Here is an 18,866-nt window from a genome sequence, read left to right as displayed (position 1 = left end):
AATGGAGGTAAATTGACCCTATCTTTTTACAATACAAGACATCTGTATATCAGCTCTAAATTTGTTTTGTTTTTTCAATTCTGTATGTATTTAAGTAAATTCTTTTTAGACGTTTGGGGGGGGGGGTAATTAAATTTACATATATTTTGCGGTACTTCTATGTACTGCATATAGACACAAATATATCTCGTGTTGACTAGAAAGAGTAGGTACTCTAGTTTGAGATAAAGCTAGGACTTAAACATGCAAGGTTCAACTTTTTTCCCTACAATCGGTTTCATATTTTGAAAGATTTTAAATTTTTTAATTTAAGTCTGTAGCTTAATAGCAGTTTTAAGTGGTTAAAAAGACATTAATGAATTGCCTCTACTTGTGGTCCCATTTTGCATACAATACAACATGTAAAACCTAAATATTTTTATTGCTGTTTTATCTTAAAACAACAGTTTTGGTCTGGTTTTGGCATAAACAATTCAGTTCAAGAAATGTGAAAAGTTTTAGTCCATATACATGTACGTACGAGTTGGCTGGACATTCTCCTTAGCTCACCAGAGCCGAAGGTTTAGTTGGCTTTTTTGATCACCTGTTGTCCCTCTGTCTGTAAACTTTTTTCAAATTTTTGACGTTTTCTCTAAAACGATTTGACAGAATTGAACCAAACCTGTTGCAAAGGAAGGGGATGCTGAATTGTTAAATTAATTAAAGGGCTAAACCCTTTCCAATAGGAAAATGATAATAACAAAACAGCAGAACGAGGGGAACCCGGGTGTGTCTTTAAAAATCAATCAAACTTTACTTGAAACATCGTATATGTATAGTGAAGATTCAGAAACTGTGACCCTCGGACCACTGTTGGGGTCCCAAGAAGGGTTAAAAAATCGACTTAAAAATATAAATAAAGGAAAATTTTCAAAAAACAAATATTAATAAAGAGCAACAATGCTACGTTCAATTAACTAAATAACTAAACAACTATTATGCAAGCATCCTTATATTGTGTAGAATCTAAACGGTTCACACCATGCATGACCCCTTGCCAATATTAAGGTACCAGTTTAAAACGCTTTAATACTGCGGAATCATTTTTGTTCATGGGGGTCAATGTTCGTGGATAGCAAAAATTTTCCTGGTTCGTGGGGACGTTATTTCGTTGGTTGCAAAATCAGGATAATTTTAATAAATATAGAACATATGACTGTATATAAGTTCGTGGGATGTAAATTCGTGGGCAAAGGTTACCCAGGAAAGCCACGAACATTGATCCCCCACGAAAAATTATGATTCCACAGTAATATGTCTTTTTACTATACCGGTAGTTTTTCGATGAATGCATGATGATATTTAAGCATTGAATCTAGATCTAGAGATTTGATAACTTATATGAGAATTTTATTTTTCATTCTGTAATTTGATGAATTTACTTTTGGTATACAGTACTGTACTAAGAAATTAATCAATTGAATTTATTCTACTGTAAAAATATGTTTATATCAAGAAATATTTATCAGCGTAAGTATATGTAATATCAGGTCGTGTTTGTTTGATTTCCTAATTTTGATGTCTTATTTTTTTTTTATCTTAAAATAATAATTATATCAGTAGATATTCATGTAAAAAATTTCATTCAAAAATCTAGGGCAGAACAAATTAGACCCGGTCTCGTTAAGAGGAGTTGCGCTTACAAAAAAAGAAAAAACAGGACCGACTGACTGACTGACTGACTGACCAGTTAAACACATTATGGGATATAATAAAGAGTTAGTTTACTATATAGTAAATGACCAATCTTTGTCTGTGATAAAACTTAAAAAGTTAAATCTTGTTTTTAAGTTGTATTTCATATATTCATCATTGACACGTGCACATTGCTTATAATTGGCATGTTCAAAAGCTTGATCAAGTAGTTGCTTTGCACTGCCCGGTAATACACAGTCTACTATGCTTGAAAATTCAGAATGTGTCAAATAACGTACACTTTTGTGGAACAAGCGGAGTCTGCATGATAAAAATAATAAATTTAATATGAAAATGTATGTAATAAGGCATCATTCCTTGACTTTTGTGGGTTTGATCATTAAACAATCAGCACGTGATCAAATCTATCATAAAGCCCTTTGGACTCTGTTGGATTTGATCACGTGCCCGACTATTGATTATACCATGAAAGCTCAAGAAGTATTCTTTAATCCTCAATTAATAAAATTCAGTTCATAATTCTAGTGGAACTATGAGAGTTGATTTTTTATGAAACACGATGCTATAAGGCGTACACAACACACACGTGCTGTTAAAGTTGATTGATCGTTTAAGGTACCTCACTACACCTACACCTAAACTTTTTAAGACACTACATCACCAGATGGCGATTTAAATGTTTTGTTGAACTGCTTATATCGTTCGATTGGGTTGTGTATCGTCGTAGCCCAGTGGTTAAAGTAGTGGGTTTCTGAACCGCAGATCATGAGTTCGAATCTCCCTGGAGCTTTTGTTCATGTTAACTGACTTAAATTTTGAAAATGTAATTTTTAATTCAAAATTGCACATTTTTGCCTATTAGACTTAAATACTTCTTATCTATTATGATACATGTATCTATCATAATCAAGTAATTTTCTGCTGATTTGAGAAAATATTTCACGGTGTAGTGAGCCACCTTAAGTAATATTCTGTTGTATGATATCACTGCCCCCCCCCCCCCCTAAAAGAAAATAAAAAACAAAAAAACGATATGACTTGTTATTTTTTTTTTGTATCATTGTACACTTGATCATATATACTTCTACATTTTGTGTTACTAGATCTTATATACAGAAATGACTATCGCCCAGATCCACTCGCTAACGACCAGAAATGGGTTCAAGGCGATCCTTATCAAATCGTGGTTTCATTTGGACAAGTATGGGAGTAACACAAGTTTTGATATGCTTTTTTATCGGTATGTATTCTGATTATACTGTAGATTCCTAATTAAACACGAAGAATTAATTTCAGCGTAAAAAATCGCGAGAAGCAACTATCGCTGATTTTAAAATTTCGTTTTTATTTTTTTTAGACATTTTTGAACTATAGGAAACTAGATCAAAGAATCGTTGATCGCGATTTTATATTATCGCGATTTGATACAAAACACAGGAATCACGAAATTAAGTACTCGCGTAAACTAAGGAATTTACAGTATTTACTGGTCTAGAATTTTTTCAAAATTTTTTTTCGTTATCTCCTTTTCAGGTAAAGATTATTTTTCAAAATGTCAAATAAACCTACCTTGCACAGTTGCACTGAAGGTTATGCCCTTGTCACGACTGTCTGTTATCATTATAAATGGACCTCACTTTGTTCTAGATCATTTCTTGTATAATAATCATTATTATTTGCACCTTACGCATATGGTTGGTTGAAACATAAATTATTGCCCCTGTTTAACCTCAACGTTATCTGAGAAGCTTTCACCATTTGTCTGATATAAATCCGCTTGTCAGTTAAAATATATTTTATTTGTAATTTTGTATATTATTTTGTATAAATTACCATCCCGAAATAACCCCCCGCTTGTCAATTAAAATATATTTTATTTGTAATTTTGTATATTATTTTGTATAAATTACCATCCCGAAATAACCCCCCTACCCCCCCCCCCCCCACACACACACACACACACATGCACACATCACTCTCATGACTGATGACTTGAGAAATCGTTTTAAAATTGTGTTATCTGCAAATTTTTTACAAGAGGTAAGGACATGTTCTGTTGAAATACCCTAAATGCTTGGTCTCCGTCCGACTCCTATATTGTTCTGTTTCAGTGACCACCTTGGTTTCCCTACCCGTGACTAGTTACACACACGATCTTTACCGTCGGAGGCCTCATCATGGATGTAAGCACTAAGAATTTGATTCTTTTTTTCCTATAGAATACAGCTTTTTACATTGTACATAGTACATTTTTATACTTTCATGTTAAATACTGAAATCTGATTGTTTTAGACGCAGTTGATAATCCGTTCTATTACCCTATGCATTAGCAACCCACTTGGAAACGGATAACACTATATAAATAGTGCCTGTTTGGGAGGGTAACAGTTGAAATTGACACCCCGAGGAAACCATTGTCAACCGATGCGAAGCCGAGGTTGACAATGGTTTTCGAGGGGTGTCAATTTCAACTGTTATCCTCCCAAACAGGCACTATCTATTTTATTATACTGAATGTCTTAACTTTAGAGAATTCTTATATTGCTTTTATATAGAAATGACGTGAATTCTACGGCGAACCGTACGCGCATAATTTACGCGCATGTAACAATTCGTTGTGTCACCCGTTGCTAAGTGTGTTGCTATGGCTGAGGGTAATAGAACGGATTATCAACTGCGTCTAAACCAATCAAATTTCAGTATTTAACATGAAAGTATAATAAAACGAATGGTTACATGCGCGTACATTATGCGCGTACGGTTCGCCGAGGAATTAACTTCATTTCTATATATTTACATCTACAAAGTTTTATTTCCTCGATTTCTTACGGAAGGTTATATTTAATTCATAGCTCTATAAAAACAGTCAGACTAAAATCTACACGCCCCGTTTATCGATTGGTCGAAATCTACAGCGGCTGAAGGTGACAGGACTGAAATTGACACGCCCTGTTTATCGATTGGTCTGAACCTACAACGACCTAAGTAAAATCACGGATTGCATGAAATAATCGTGATGATGCCAGACTTCAAGTCTCACAGGAGACGATTTGGCTGTTTCTTTTAGCTAACGTTCATGTGTACATTAACAGTAATTTAGTGAATTTTACTAGCTTTTCATAATCAATTTATTAATTAATTAAAGAAAGATGTTAATATAAACAATAACGCGGGTTATGTATTTTTCCTGCAATGTCGCTACCTTCATATGCCGAATGAATCACCATAGAAAGCATTTTATTGTTTACATAAAAGCTGTAAAATTTTCTCTAAAATTACGACATTCAGTATAATAAAATTAATAGTGCCTGTTTGGGAGGGTAGCTGTTGAAATTGACACCCCGAAAACCATTGTCAACCTCCGCTTCGCGTCGGTTGACAATGGTTTCCTCGGGGTGTCAATTTCAACTGTTACCCTCCCAAACAGGCACTATTTATATAATATAATGTCAGATGAGTTAACGTGTTAGGTATATTTTGTTATTTGTTTCTGTAAACAATCCTTTCATTCAAATTAAATATGATAACAGAATCTTATTGCCTAATAAATGAACTTGTCGTTAATAACAAGCTGCAATAGGTTGTCCTGCAGTTTGTTAATAGATACATGTTGTAACTGAATTACTGTACAGAATCCAAGTGCATGGTTGTGATGGTCCGAGGGTCTCCTGTAACTAAATTAATTACAACAAATTCTAAATGTGTAGGAATTAAATTTTCTTGACAAACACCAACTGTAAGTATTCTAAAATACCTTTCTCATTTAAAATTATCTTCGAATTCAGGCGATTGTTCTCATTCCTGTCCCGCGCGATTTACCTGTCCCGGCGAGGGGTGTAATTGTGTGCCGAACTCGTACTGTGATGACGTCAATTTGTTCTGTGATCAAATGCATTGTGACGTAGGTCAAGTCGGAACCTGTATATCAAACAAGTGCACATGCGTACAGAAAGATTACTGTAAGTATATAAACCTACATGTATATAAATAGTAATTGACGAGTTATGCAAAGTACCATGCGGAGTGCCTACGAATTTCAAGGCAAAAATATTTTCTTAGACTAGCTTTCATGGCAAAGGCTTTTTTTTTTATTTGCTTATTTAATGTAGCCGAATGTCAAATGTTTTATGCCATTCTGTCCTTAGAGAGGAAAACTAAAATCTTCAAGAAATATCAAGAAAATTGAAAGCAGAAACATGTATATATTTGCTATATATGTAATATGTATACACGTAGAGATTTTATTAAATTTTCAATAGCATTGGGGGCGAAGGCTTGTTCAGACCCAAACATGGTGCTAAGTCACGTCAATTTGATCTACTAACACAGAATACAAGGATAAAGATAAAGTTATGAAGTTATAAAGGCAGATTTTATTGTGGCTATGGCAAACCGTGAGAGTCAAACACAAATACATGTTCTAGGCTAATCCAAAATTTTAAAAACATTAGTAACAGTGTTTGGGTTTCGAAATTTACAGAATAATTGATTTTTTTTTTTGTGTGTGTATCGTAACTTCTCGGCTATTTCTTTTGAAGGGATATCATTTTACTACTTAAATTATTCTTGTTGAAATAATCTTTTGGGGTGGTAGGGGGTCTAATAATAATCCAGTATTTGGGTGTCTGTAATTTGTTATATTTTAGGCAACAACTGTTACGCCGCATGCAGAGGCCACCCATTTACCTGTGGGGCTCATAACCACTGTCACTGTCACAATCCGGACACATGTGACTCCCATAGTGGACCCGTGTGTTTGTCCAGTGAATGCGGCGGAACTAAGAAGTGCGTGGAATCCAAATGTCACTGCGAGTATCACTGTTCTGGTGTTGACGACTGTCGAAACTTTCCGTGCAAGTTCGGTACTCCAGAATGTGCTGATAAAATGTGTTCGTGCAACGACCCTTGTAAGTGGTTCTCATTTCACAACATGAAGTCTTTATGTATATATAAGATTTTCAAGCACAGAAACAGACAGTCGCCAAGGTATATAGAATAGCCTTGGTGGTTAAAAGCCTCTGGAAGAAACAATCCAAGTTAATTAATGATAATCCAGAAAAGTTAACCTGACTTATTAGCTCACCTGAGCCCAAGGCTGAATTACGTGATCATATTTTTTTGTCAAAGTTTGTCTGTTGTCTGTCGTTGGTGGTATCGTAAACTTTTTAAAAATATTTACATCTTCTCCAGAACTCCTAGGCCACCTTCATCACACAATTGAGCTTTATTGTTAAAGTTGACCGTGTCTGTCATCGTCGCCGTTTGTCAATTTATGCACCTTAAAATCTAAATGACTCTTTAATTTTCCAGGTATTTTTGTATTTGATTTCATAATTTCATAATCATAAAGATGCTTTGATTTATGACCCTTTTTGTCTGGATGAGTAACGTTGACCCTGGGCATCTTGTCTAGAATTTTCACTGTACATCTTTTTTAAGCCCAAATAAAGTTTGTTTCTTGCATTTTTCACCTTAATGTTCATTCTTCTATTGGTCAATTGGATGACTTTATTTGAATGTAATAACAGGTCACAAATGCGCATCGGAATGTCACGACAAATATACATGCGTCGAGGGCCATCACCATCACGTGACTTGCACATGTCACAGCAATACTTACTGTGACCACAATGTTCACTGTACAGAAAAATGTCCTTATGGTGGACAAAATCTTTGTCTAGGAAACACATGCACCTGCCATTGTCAACACGATTCTGAATGTAATGGGTGTCCCGACATAGGTGTTTGTCATCAAAACCAATGCCGGTGCACAGGTAAGGCTATATTCTTTATGCATGAAAATCTTTAAAAGATACATGTTTGTAAATTTCTGAAGATATGGTTCGAAAATTTTTAAATAATTTCCATGGCAATTAAGTTTGACTCTTTAAGCCTATGTTGATATCCTTTAAAAGAAGAGTTTTATATCCAGATTCTGTTGAATCATTAGAATTCGTTGTGGCTCATGCAATTTTCCTGTTATTCGTGGGTAGCACTCTCCCACGTATTTACATCCTCAACGAAAACAATTTTGAAAGAGTTAGCTTTCTTACTAAAACTGAAAATCTACGCATCAACGAAATTACATCCCCACGAATAAGCAAAAAACCCACAATCCACGAAAATTGACCCCCACAAATTTAATGATACCACAGTATACGCCAATTTTCAAAATTTTAGAGCTAGAATATAAGAAATTTATATTGTCTATTCAATAGTTTTGGATTGAAAAAAATACTTCTCTTTTTTTATCGGAATAAACCATAGCAGCAAATAGAAACTTATTGTATTTTAAATAAATAAAATTGAAATAGCAATAAAGAAAATTTGCACAATTTCTTTACCTATAAAATGCTATTGGTTTCAGCAATAATAAAGCGTTGTCTTAAGACATTAAGGATTCAACATGCATGCTATTCCAATGCACACAATATGTAGAAGTTTGGTCTGCATTCTCAGTACGCAAAAATATTGAGATAATCGGGGAGGTGGGGGGGGGGGGGGTTTGTATCAACATTGTATAATATAAATATGTGAGCAGAATTAATATATGATGGGTGACGCAAAATGCCTTCTCAAAAGCAGTTATACAATTTTATAAGAAATTTTCATAATTGTTTAAGATTCAGTGTAATGAGTGAGGACAAACAGATTAAAGTTTCTGTGATGTTGACCATGTTAGTATGTGATTGTGATCCTCGTTTTGATTTTTTGTAGTTTCAACTACGACCACCACAACAACGACAACTACAAGTAAGCCACGCTATCTTACTTATTACTTCTATAAGGAATAAGGAATCATTCTTTGAGTATTATGAGGTGATAATTTTGGTCGGGGCGTGATCAAATCCAATAAAGCCCAAAGGGCTTTATGATAAATTTGATCACGCCCCGACCGAAATTATCACCTCATCATATTCAAAGAATGATTCCTTATAACTTATATTTATATAATTTTAAACCATCGTACGATTGTATATTAAATATAAATAAGTAAACCCCGCTGGCGCCTCAATTTGCCTTTATGAGTTATATAGTACAAAATCGATACGTACTGTTATCACAGGCAAAGACACTGGAAAATGTAAATATTATCATATAATGTACTAACTGTTTCATTTTTTTTCATCGTGGGTCTAATGTTAACTTATAGTGCAAAAAGTTAAGGTTTTTTTATATGTAGTTAAATAAACTTTAAATATAATCTGATCGAATTTAGTTTATTCAATGGTTATGTTCAGGCACGTAGTACCCCCTCCCCCCCCCCCCCCTTACGTGCCTGATGTTCATAAGGATCGGATGCCATACCCTATTCAATTTTATAATGGTCGAAGCTTAAGATAGTATGAAATTCTTAGACTTGCACGGGCTGAGCACAGATTTCAAGTAGTTGTAGTAAATATGACAACCCTCACATTATAGAAGATTTGGATCTGCAGCATGCTTATCAATAATTATAATAACATACGTACTTTAAATTTACTAACTGTTCATCAATGACTAATTAATTGGTTCACAGAGAGATGTATATATATCAATGCTTAAATGATTTCTCTGGTGTATGTTTTATACGGAAAATGTGTACATGTAACAATTTTTGAAGAAAAATATTTCACAACCCGCATGAAACAACAAAGAAAGCATTAAAGCATCTGTGTTGCTATATTAAAATAATAGAATCGAATTTTTGGGCTTTAATACCGAGAAATCGGAAGAGTATGTCTTTTGTTTTATATATTTTATACATCATTGGTACTTGAAGATTACCAATTTGTTTTTATTTTTTCTTAATCAAGCTTCGCTTATTAATAATCAACGAAAACTTCTTTTCAAAATCCGGAAATCATCTGGATTTTTTGGATTTTACAAACTTGTGCATGCGCATTACATTCACGAAAAATCACGGGATGCTCTTTAGTTTATGTTTCCACAATATCACATTTGCATGGATGAACTCAGGAACGATATAATAACAAATATGTGTAAATTTTCATTGAAATTTTGTAATATTCTGTTCATCCAAGGAAATACGGGAGATAACTCTAACTCAGTGCATTTTGTATGAAAAATCCCGAGAGTTCCGAATGTCAACATGGTGTGTAAATTCGAAGCGAGTAAAAAACATCGGTGAGAAAGTGTTGAATTCTTCATTAATATGAATTAAATTTTTAGATGAAAGGTATTTACAGCCTCAAAATGGTTTGTAATGAACAATCTGACTTGTTATTTCCAATGCATTAATTTTCTCTAAAATCGTGTCTGAGCGATTCTGCAATTTCTTGCTGGGTATATGGGAGGCATTTTAACTCTGGTGAAGACCTGTCCCGAGACACAGTTAGATTATTCTAACTAAGCAGAGTGTAGAGGCTTAAAATTTTGTTGTGTAAATGTCAACAATACGATGTGTCGATGTATCTATTTCGTAAATGTCCGATAACACATGCAATGTCAACCCGTGCACGCACGAGTCTTGTTATATTATTAAATGTTAGGCTCATTTAACAGTCATATTAATATCTCACTTTGGACCTCTCTTAAAAATGAGTAAAGTAATTATACAAGTAGATTATTCTTGTTATTGATTATAGCAGATTGTTTACACTGAAAGAAGCGCCGATTATTCCAAAAATTAAAATTACATCAACAATTCGAAAGTCGGACGCCAGTTCTTGCATTTGGTGTTTAAAATGAATAAAAAAACAACAAACCTTAGACATAGAAAAAATTATATATAAGACAATCAGAATTATATATAAGACAATCAATTGTTGTGAGAGTGACGTTAACCAGAACACAATCCATCAATCACTTGTAGCTACCACACCCCGTCCAACCACCACCGCCACCACCGCCCCCGCTACCACCACTACCACAACAGCAGCAACAACAACAACAGCCCCACAAAGTAAACAAAATACACGTACTATTCATTGAATCAATATTTCAATATATTGTGAAAAGATCGTGATAAGAAAATACTTAAATAAACTTACCAAGTATATTGGTAGGGCTTTTGTCTCTATAATTATGGTACCTTTGCTCTTTTAACTTTCAGCTTCAACACCAAGCGGCGTAGGTAAATACAAAATGTTATGTTAAATTGCTTTGTTTTGAAATATTATATATAGGCTACATGTACTAAAGTAAAGATAATAGCTTTCCTAAGGAGAGGGGGTATTTTTTACCCTTGTGTGTCTGTATGTCCTTAACGAATTTTCATCGGAGTTTTCTCAGCAACTTCTGTTCGCAGATAATTGAAATTTAGCACACTCTTTCACTCTTTCTTATTGCATGTCATATAATGAGATATTTTGTATGAATCTGACACCAACTCCCTGTTGTCCGTAACAAATTTTCGTCGCATTGCATGTTGGGATTCATTATTGTTACAATACGATTTATTTGTGCGTCTTTTCATACTTAAACTATACTCTGTCCTGAGTTTTTGCTTCCACCACTTTTTGCTTGATAATCATAAATACCTTTGTGCTCAAACTACGTTCATCCACTAATATGAAAAATGTCCAGATTATCTGTTTTGAAACGCCCCCTCTACCGCTCCAGGTTTCAATACACATCCCAAAATAGAAAGTCTACGGGTATTTTGCATTGCATCAGCCATGATGAAACCCGGATGATAACGTTGAAAAATTGCGCGAATAGAGAAAAGAAAAGAGAAAAGATGTAAATATTTATATCATTTCTTTCACATGTATGTGTATTTTTATTAAAATTCAAGAAAAGGTGATGGAAGCAATATCTTGGGACAGACTATAAAGTGTTTATTAATAAAATTCACATGATCTATATAAGGAATAAGGAATCATTCTTTGAGTATTATGAGGTGATAATTTTGGTCGGGGCGTGATCAAATCCAATAAAGCCCGAAGGGCTTTATGATAGATTTGATCACGCCCCGACCGAAATTATCACCTCATAATATTCAAAGAATGATTCCTTATTACTTATATTTATATAATTTTAGGCCATCGTACGATTAAATATTTAAATATAAATAAACAAACCCCGCTGGCGCCTCGATTTGGCGTCATTTGTATTATGAGTTATATAGTACAAAATCGATACGTAGTTTATCACAGACAAAGACACTGGATAATGTAAATATATAGATATATTCACATATATTCATATCAAAAGCGGGGGTATTACTAGTATTTGCCTCATATACTTCTTGTAAGAGTATCAATTGTAATATTTATCTTAAAAATTGATAAATGTTTTTTTCTGGTTTCTTTTGCCACGTGCTCATCGGTTATAATTATGGGTTTTTTTTATTTTCACTATTATTCTTTACACAACTGAATTATGCAATCACAATTATACACTTGACACTGTCATTTCTTACCTGATCAGTCGGGGTAGAATTGCTTCGACAATAAAGTGTTATGGCTAACAGCAATTACACAACAGCATCGATCCATTTAAACTAAGTTCAGTAAAGTGAATAATACTGCTTCACCTTTGTATCATCGTAAAAATAGTTGGCATGCAACTGCAGTTAAAAGGTGTTGGTCATGGAAACGAGGTCTTATGTGGTGCTAGCGCTAAAAAAAACCTTCAGTGATATAATTGTTTTGCATTAATATATTTAGTATCTGGTGATGGCTTAATTTTAGTCAAATAATCACAACGGACATTAAGCTGCAAAAACAGATACGATGTAAGTTTTTTTAAGCAGTATAAATATATTCAGCTTAACACAATCATCTATTTTAAGGGGGTATCTGGTCGTCCTTTACATTTGAGAACCAAGATGTAAATATTTCTTTTTACTGGCTTGTTTCTGTCCAGAGCTGTTGCCAATAAAGATGAAAAGCAATAAATATAAGGTTTTACATGTTTTGCATGCAAACTATGCATACAAGAACAAAACATTGTCCAGTCAATTTTCCACGTGAAAGGGACGATATGCATATGACGAAATTTGGGATTTGTTTTCATTATACCTTAATACTAGCAGCTGCAGAACGTATTATTTCATTGATATAAAAATTAAACTAGCTGACTTTTTTCTCGTGTGAACGGTAGTTTTTTGGACTGATATTGGGGGCTACTTGTATTTACAGCTTGTACAACGACCAGCGATTGCAAGAACTCAAATTACACTGTAAGCTGGAATCCGTTCGAGTTTGTTATATGCGAGAACCCAATATGGCGTACTTGCACGGCTGGATATTGTGTGTGCGACAAAACTTTGGTAACTTATAGTTATACATAGTCTCGGTGAAACCCTCAGTTTATGTCAAAATCAATTTTGCCTGAAAATGAAAGAATCATATATATATATATAATATTTCTAAATATGGATGTATTGTACATGTACGATGTATATAATTTTAGACAACCGCAGAAGTAGACACAGGCAACTCTTTGACTACTCCATCAGTTAGCTCGCAAGGTAAACGTTTAATTCATTTGATAATTGATGACAAAACTTCTATTGTCCAGGAATTAAACCAAACAATAAAAGGAGAGGTAGATTATGAATATGTTGTTTTACAGCGCTGCAAGTTTAGGACAAATTGGACACAATTAGACGATATATGCATGCAATGTACATTGTACCTTATATAAATATCTTTATTAACACTTAAATTTAAAACCTCTTAAATTAAAAGTTTACCATAGTATTTGGTCATCAAAACATATCTGACCAAAAGGTAGCCGCAGGTCTGTAGCTCCCAGTCTGAAAAAATTCGGATGTACTAACAGGTCGTGCGACAATGTCGTCCATCTGACTTTCTACAGACCGGAAACTACGGTAGCCAGCCAAACAGTGTTTTAAAGAACTTCTTTTCATATGGTAAAAATTTAGCAAAACCCCCCCCCCCCCCAAAAAAAAAAAACAGATATAAGCCCATTAGTTCATCATATACCGGTAGTTACAGGCCACAAGCTATGTATTTTTTCTGTTGTACGTTCTAAAATTTGGTTTAAATCGTAAATTTTTCATTTGAGTGATTGGCATACAGTTATATTTTTTATTTAAATAATTTCATTCGAGGAATTGTCATATACACATCCCTTAAATTATAAATATACAAATCATACATGGGTGAACTGCCCTACATATTTAACTTATGAATATACAATACATACAGGTGTGAACTGCCCTACATATTTAACTTATGAATATACAATACATACAGGTGTGAACTGCCCTACATATTCAACTTATGAATATACAATACATACAGGTGTGAACTGCCCTACATATTTAACTTATGAATATACAATACATACAGGTGTGAACTGCCCTACCTGTGATTCGACTGGGGCCTGTACATGGAGCAGGTGTCCCGAATCGGAAGTCTGTATGTTACGTTCTCCCAATGGAAAACTGACGACCCACTGTAGTATTGTAAGTTCATGATGCAGCTTAGTCAGGCTATTGATTTTATTATTCTTAATTACCTTTGAAATTGAGCCATTTTGAACACGCTTAAACACTTATGGCATTGCTGGAAGGTCGATCAACAGAATTATTATTTTAAAGTTGTTTTTTTTAATAAACTTATGAAACTGTTTTCTTTCACAGAAAGCTGACTGTGTCCTAATCCAAGGACTTCTTACTACTGAGAATATCCAATGTTGCGAAGACGCGGGTTGTGTCAATGGCTATTTTGGAGGTTAAACGTATACAATCACCTTATTTGTTTTGTCACCAGAAAAGGAATAAAAAAATCTAAATTGTAGCCGATTGTTATAATTTTATATCTATGTATATTCTATGTTTATATGCAGAAATGTTTTGTCTTTCATATGTTTGCCTCCAAACACATTATCAATAAAGGGAAATTCAACATAAATGTACAGAGAAATAAACCACTGTGCCTGGCGAGAATTTAAAAAAAAATTGAAAATTGGATATTTCCTGCATGGTTTTCATTGATCTCTATTGGAGCATGCAATCTCGTAGGTTGTTTTACCCATTACACATAAAACTTACAATACATGGGAACATTACCACGTTGATAAAAAAAACGCATCAAGTGTTTTTATGTAACACATGCAAACAATATATGACCTCGCTTCAAATTTTAATGAAAAACTCAACTTTACTGCAACACTTTTTAAAAAAAGGGGGGGGGGGGGTACCAAAAAATCTTGACACACAAAAAAGCAAAGAGGGGGCTCAGAGACGAATATAGTTACTTTTTCAAACCTCAACTCCTTGTATAGGATTGTCGTTTTGTTAGAATGTACATATCTGCGTTAAGAGATTATTATTTCATAGTGTTCAGTCACAAAAAATCGCAGTTACGATCTCTCTCTCTCTCTCTCTCTCTCTCTCTCTCTCTCTCTCTCTCTCTCTCTCTCTCTCTCTCTCTCTCTCTCTCTCTCTCTCTCTCTCTCCCGGAGTTGTAATGCCCTGAGTTCTACTCACGTTTTCGCTCACTCACTGTCACTGTCGAGGTCCGTCGACAGAAATGCAGACATGGTGACCACTCCAGGTAAGTCACAAACTTTTCAAGTTAAAAATTTCAGTGCTGTTTATAATTAAAGCAACCATGCAAGATGCTGCTAGATGCACTTTCGTATACACCTGTCCTACTTTTAAGATATAACTAGAGTTCTACCCGTGCGTGCATAAGACAGTACTCTTCAGATTTATCTGTATTAAATCCCAAAAATTCGAGTCTATTATTTTAATATAGTAGTATAGATTTCTATCCATGTGCATCCCGTGTACTAGTGAAAATAGGATTATCCCGGTTTTGCTAATACATGTAGAATCGATATCTTTACAAAGGTTTTTTGCATTTTTATATCAATACTTTCAGTATTTATGGTAAACACTATACATGCACAATCATGTACACCTAATTGAGTCTAAGCTTAATTCTATGTAACTGAACATGACTACTATCATTACTAAAGCTTGGGGCTAGACTTGTTTGCGTCTCTGGTTGCTTTCATGTCAGTTTCTTTAGTAATATTTCTTGCGTATTTTACAGTGTTTCAGAAATTTTAGTTTCTGCTCTATACAATCTAATAAAATTTCTCATAACAATATTTGGCATCATTTAAAGGCATTGATTATCAAACATAATCTAGGCTGGGACCCGATCTGTGCAGAATTTTGCAGACACGTATAGCAGGCAGGCAGCACGCAGGCGGCAACATACCTTTTTCCGGCAACAATTTTCTTTAATTTGCATACAGACAAATGAATTTAAGAGGAGTACCCCCTTTTTTGGCTGTACGATAACTTTGGGTGTACGTTAACAATTTTTATAGGGAAATTAACAAAATTAACCTTACATGTGTAAATAAGAAGTTTCGGTACTTCGGTACCCTTCCCCCACGTAATATATATGATTTGAAGATTGGCGAAAAGTTTTTTGCTCGTCAAGATTTTGGATAAGTCCCCCCCCCCCCCCCCAACATACACACACTTTCAAAAATTATGCTACATGATTGTTTTGCCACCTGTATTCAGATTGGATGGATCCTTCAAAATTAAATGTTCTTTATCTAAATTTGAGAAAAATGTCTGTTGTGAGAAATGGTGAGGGGTCAGACCCCTCCCTCCTCCCGACCCTCCCCGATGCTACGTGCCTGAAATACAAGTTGCATATATGTATATACAAACTTTTGCAATATTCAAAATGTGAATTTTCTACGTATGTTCATATGTTGTGTCTTCTGAACAGGGTGTATAGTAGTAAAGTTGATGCTGATTCTCTCAATATGGGTGCACGGTTACGTGACTACAGAGACTTCTCCAAAAGATCTCCCGACGATCTACATCGACACTCTCGGAATCAACATTACAGGAAACGCCAAAGAGGATCAAAAGGCCATCGAGAAAACACTCAGAGGTTATATCCAAACCGTTTGTTAGATTATTAAATTAAAATGTATAGAATGGTTATATCCTAATTAAATCTATAAAAAACTTATAGTTTATTCAAATCCACCAGGTAATATATTTTAATATCCAGAAGATTGATAAGACTAATGTATAAAGACTTAAATTTCACAACAAAACATGTACTCCGCGTACTAGTAACTACATGAAATTTAGTGCCTTTTTTACAGAACTGAATATGACCTTGGCGGAACTTTTGGCTTTACTCCCAGACATCGACAAGTGGACCTCGCTGAACAATACGCTGATTTCCTCCACGAAAGCAGACGAGTCCAACGATGGCGCCGTGGTCGGCTGGGGCGTCATCATCCCGGTCTTGTTGATTGTGATGTTCCTCGTCACCGTCACGGGCTGTTTACTCTGGCACACATGGATTAACCGTAGACAATCCTCTGAACCCACGGATCAAACTCCAGATGCTAGTAAGACTATCAGCCGGTTCAGGAGAAGCACCAAGAACACATCGGACTACGTACGCGGATCCACCAGATCTACCACTCCTCTTCGATCGAGCATCGGAGACAATGTTCACGTGACTGCGCTTCAGAACCAGGGCTCTGACAAGTTCACATTTGTGTGGGACAAGGATAACTGGAGACTGTGCCCGCAAGGCGATTCTCGAGTTCAAAGGTCGGATTTAAACAACAACAGCACTGCGCTTCGCCAACATTTGTCGCCCATTGAGGAAACAGAAACGTCCATCGCCAACGTTTCCAGGTCGTACAACCTCAGTGCGCAACCTCCTTACTCGCCTTATCACTTGACGTACATCCATGCACCGCCGCCATCTTATGAGGAGTCGGAGGTCAGTTCCACGGGGAAACCTGCTCCAATGCATTCCTTACAAACCACAAACACAACACAGAGTGAGGAGTCATGGAGCGTCTGTGCTAAACACAAAAGGTCCCTTACCATGAGTTCCCCGTTCTACCCACATTACAACACTCCAACAACAGAGTGCGAGCTGGAAGAACCGTCCAACATGAAATTCAACTCAGCCACAACCACGACTCTATCACACAACACCAGCTACCCTTCTTCGCCCATGTCCTCATCTGCTGGTAGTCTTACTGCATCCAACATTGACACTGGCCCTGAAGCCTCGATGATGATTTCGTATCAAGAACCAACATGTCCCCCATCTTCTTTGCAAAGCGATTTTGCTCCATCCACCAACCAAACCTCAGAAAGAACCAGTCAGAATGGAAGTGACCTTAGTGGAGGTGTTCCTAGTCTTCCAAGCAGTATTTTACATTACCATCAACGAATGGCTGGCGACACTAGTCTGAAACCTTTTGGAAAAACTCCCAACTTCTCTCCCCACGCTTTCCAGGGAAGTGCCGGTAGCAGTCTGATATCTGCCGATACACACTACGAGGACAATACGTCTTTGTTGCCAAACGTGGGAAGCAGCAATACATCCGAAAACCCGACTGGATCTATTCTTTTCAGTACAAACCCTTCTCTCCATCCTTCGCTGCCTCTTTCTCACTCCGTGTTGCCATCATTGCAAAACTCTATGGATCCTTCTATCCAGTTCGCCACCTCATTCAATCCATCAGTTCAGTACTTTAACACTCTAAACCCATCGCTTCGCTATGCTAACTTTGCGACCAGTCAAAACATAAGTGCCGAGGATTTGTCCAAAATGGTGGATGACATGTCTTCCATTCGCCCGCTCTCTGTTCACGGAGACACGATGAACCAGGGCTCCATCGTGCACAGCGTCATTGGGTACGACGGTATCGTAGGACAGAGCTACGTGGCGGATCTTTGCGCACCTCAGTCCGGCAGTGAAGCCGATAACAACTTCCACCAAAGCATCACCGAGCTCTTCAAGAGCTGGAGCGTCACCGCCGAACTGGATTACAGCTCTCTAAGTTCACAAACCCCCTCACAGCGTGCGGACCCAACAACCGCTTTTGATAATACGGAACGCAGCTCTTGTGTTGCTTCACAACAAGCCATTGAGACGTCATCTATGTGGGAGCAAAGATCGAACGGCCAAAACCAGGGAGGCGACAACGATCCAGAAGATTTCAGAAGACCACACGTGCAGTTGGATCAACTACCTGTTCCTGGCCGGCGAGTGAAATTTGATGTTCCTATTCTCGTGAACAAGACTTACTGGGTCTAAAATATACACGGACTTGACTTTCTTCAGATGCATGTACATTTGATTAGACATTGATCACTTTATCATCATTTTGATTAATTACAAAAAACAACAAACAATTTACGATGGTTGACAAATTACTTATCAACATCAACAACC

General features: G+C 35.9%; 2 protein-coding genes across 2 annotated transcripts; both read left to right on the top strand.

Moving 5' to 3' along the window:
• The first annotated feature begins 2,791 nt into the window (after positions 1-2,791).
• On the top strand, positions 2,792-14,411 carry LOC117680965 (spore coat protein SP65). Its single transcript, XM_066085131.1, has 12 exons — positions 2,792-2,935; positions 3,807-3,878; positions 5,481-5,654; positions 6,342-6,602; positions 7,224-7,469; positions 8,413-8,448; positions 10,511-10,600; positions 10,751-10,771; positions 12,783-12,913; positions 13,057-13,114; positions 13,962-14,077; positions 14,255-14,411. Exons 1-12 carry the CDS (start codon positions 2,851-2,853, stop codon positions 14,348-14,350), a joined length of 1,386 nt encoding a protein of 461 aa, XP_065941203.1. The 5' UTR covers positions 2,792-2,850; the 3' UTR covers positions 14,351-14,411.
• Positions 14,412-15,077: 666 nt separating this feature from the next.
• Positions 15,078-18,805, top strand: LOC117680955 (serine-rich adhesin for platelets). Its single transcript, XM_034443563.2, has 3 exons — positions 15,078-15,170; positions 16,374-16,541; positions 16,762-18,805. Exons 1-3 carry the CDS (start codon positions 15,155-15,157, stop codon positions 18,726-18,728), a joined length of 2,151 nt encoding a protein of 716 aa, XP_034299454.2. The 5' UTR covers positions 15,078-15,154; the 3' UTR covers positions 18,729-18,805.
• The last annotated feature ends 61 nt before the right edge of the window (positions 18,806-18,866 follow it).

Source organism: Magallana gigas, chromosome 5 (genome assembly GCF_963853765.1).
Source record: "Magallana gigas chromosome 5, xbMagGiga1.1, whole genome shotgun sequence".
In the NCBI taxonomy this organism is placed as follows: Eukaryota; Metazoa; Mollusca; class Bivalvia; order Ostreida; family Ostreidae; genus Magallana; species Magallana gigas.
Note: the sequence above shows the minus strand (reverse complement) of the source record. Positions and strands in the feature narration are given on the sequence as shown.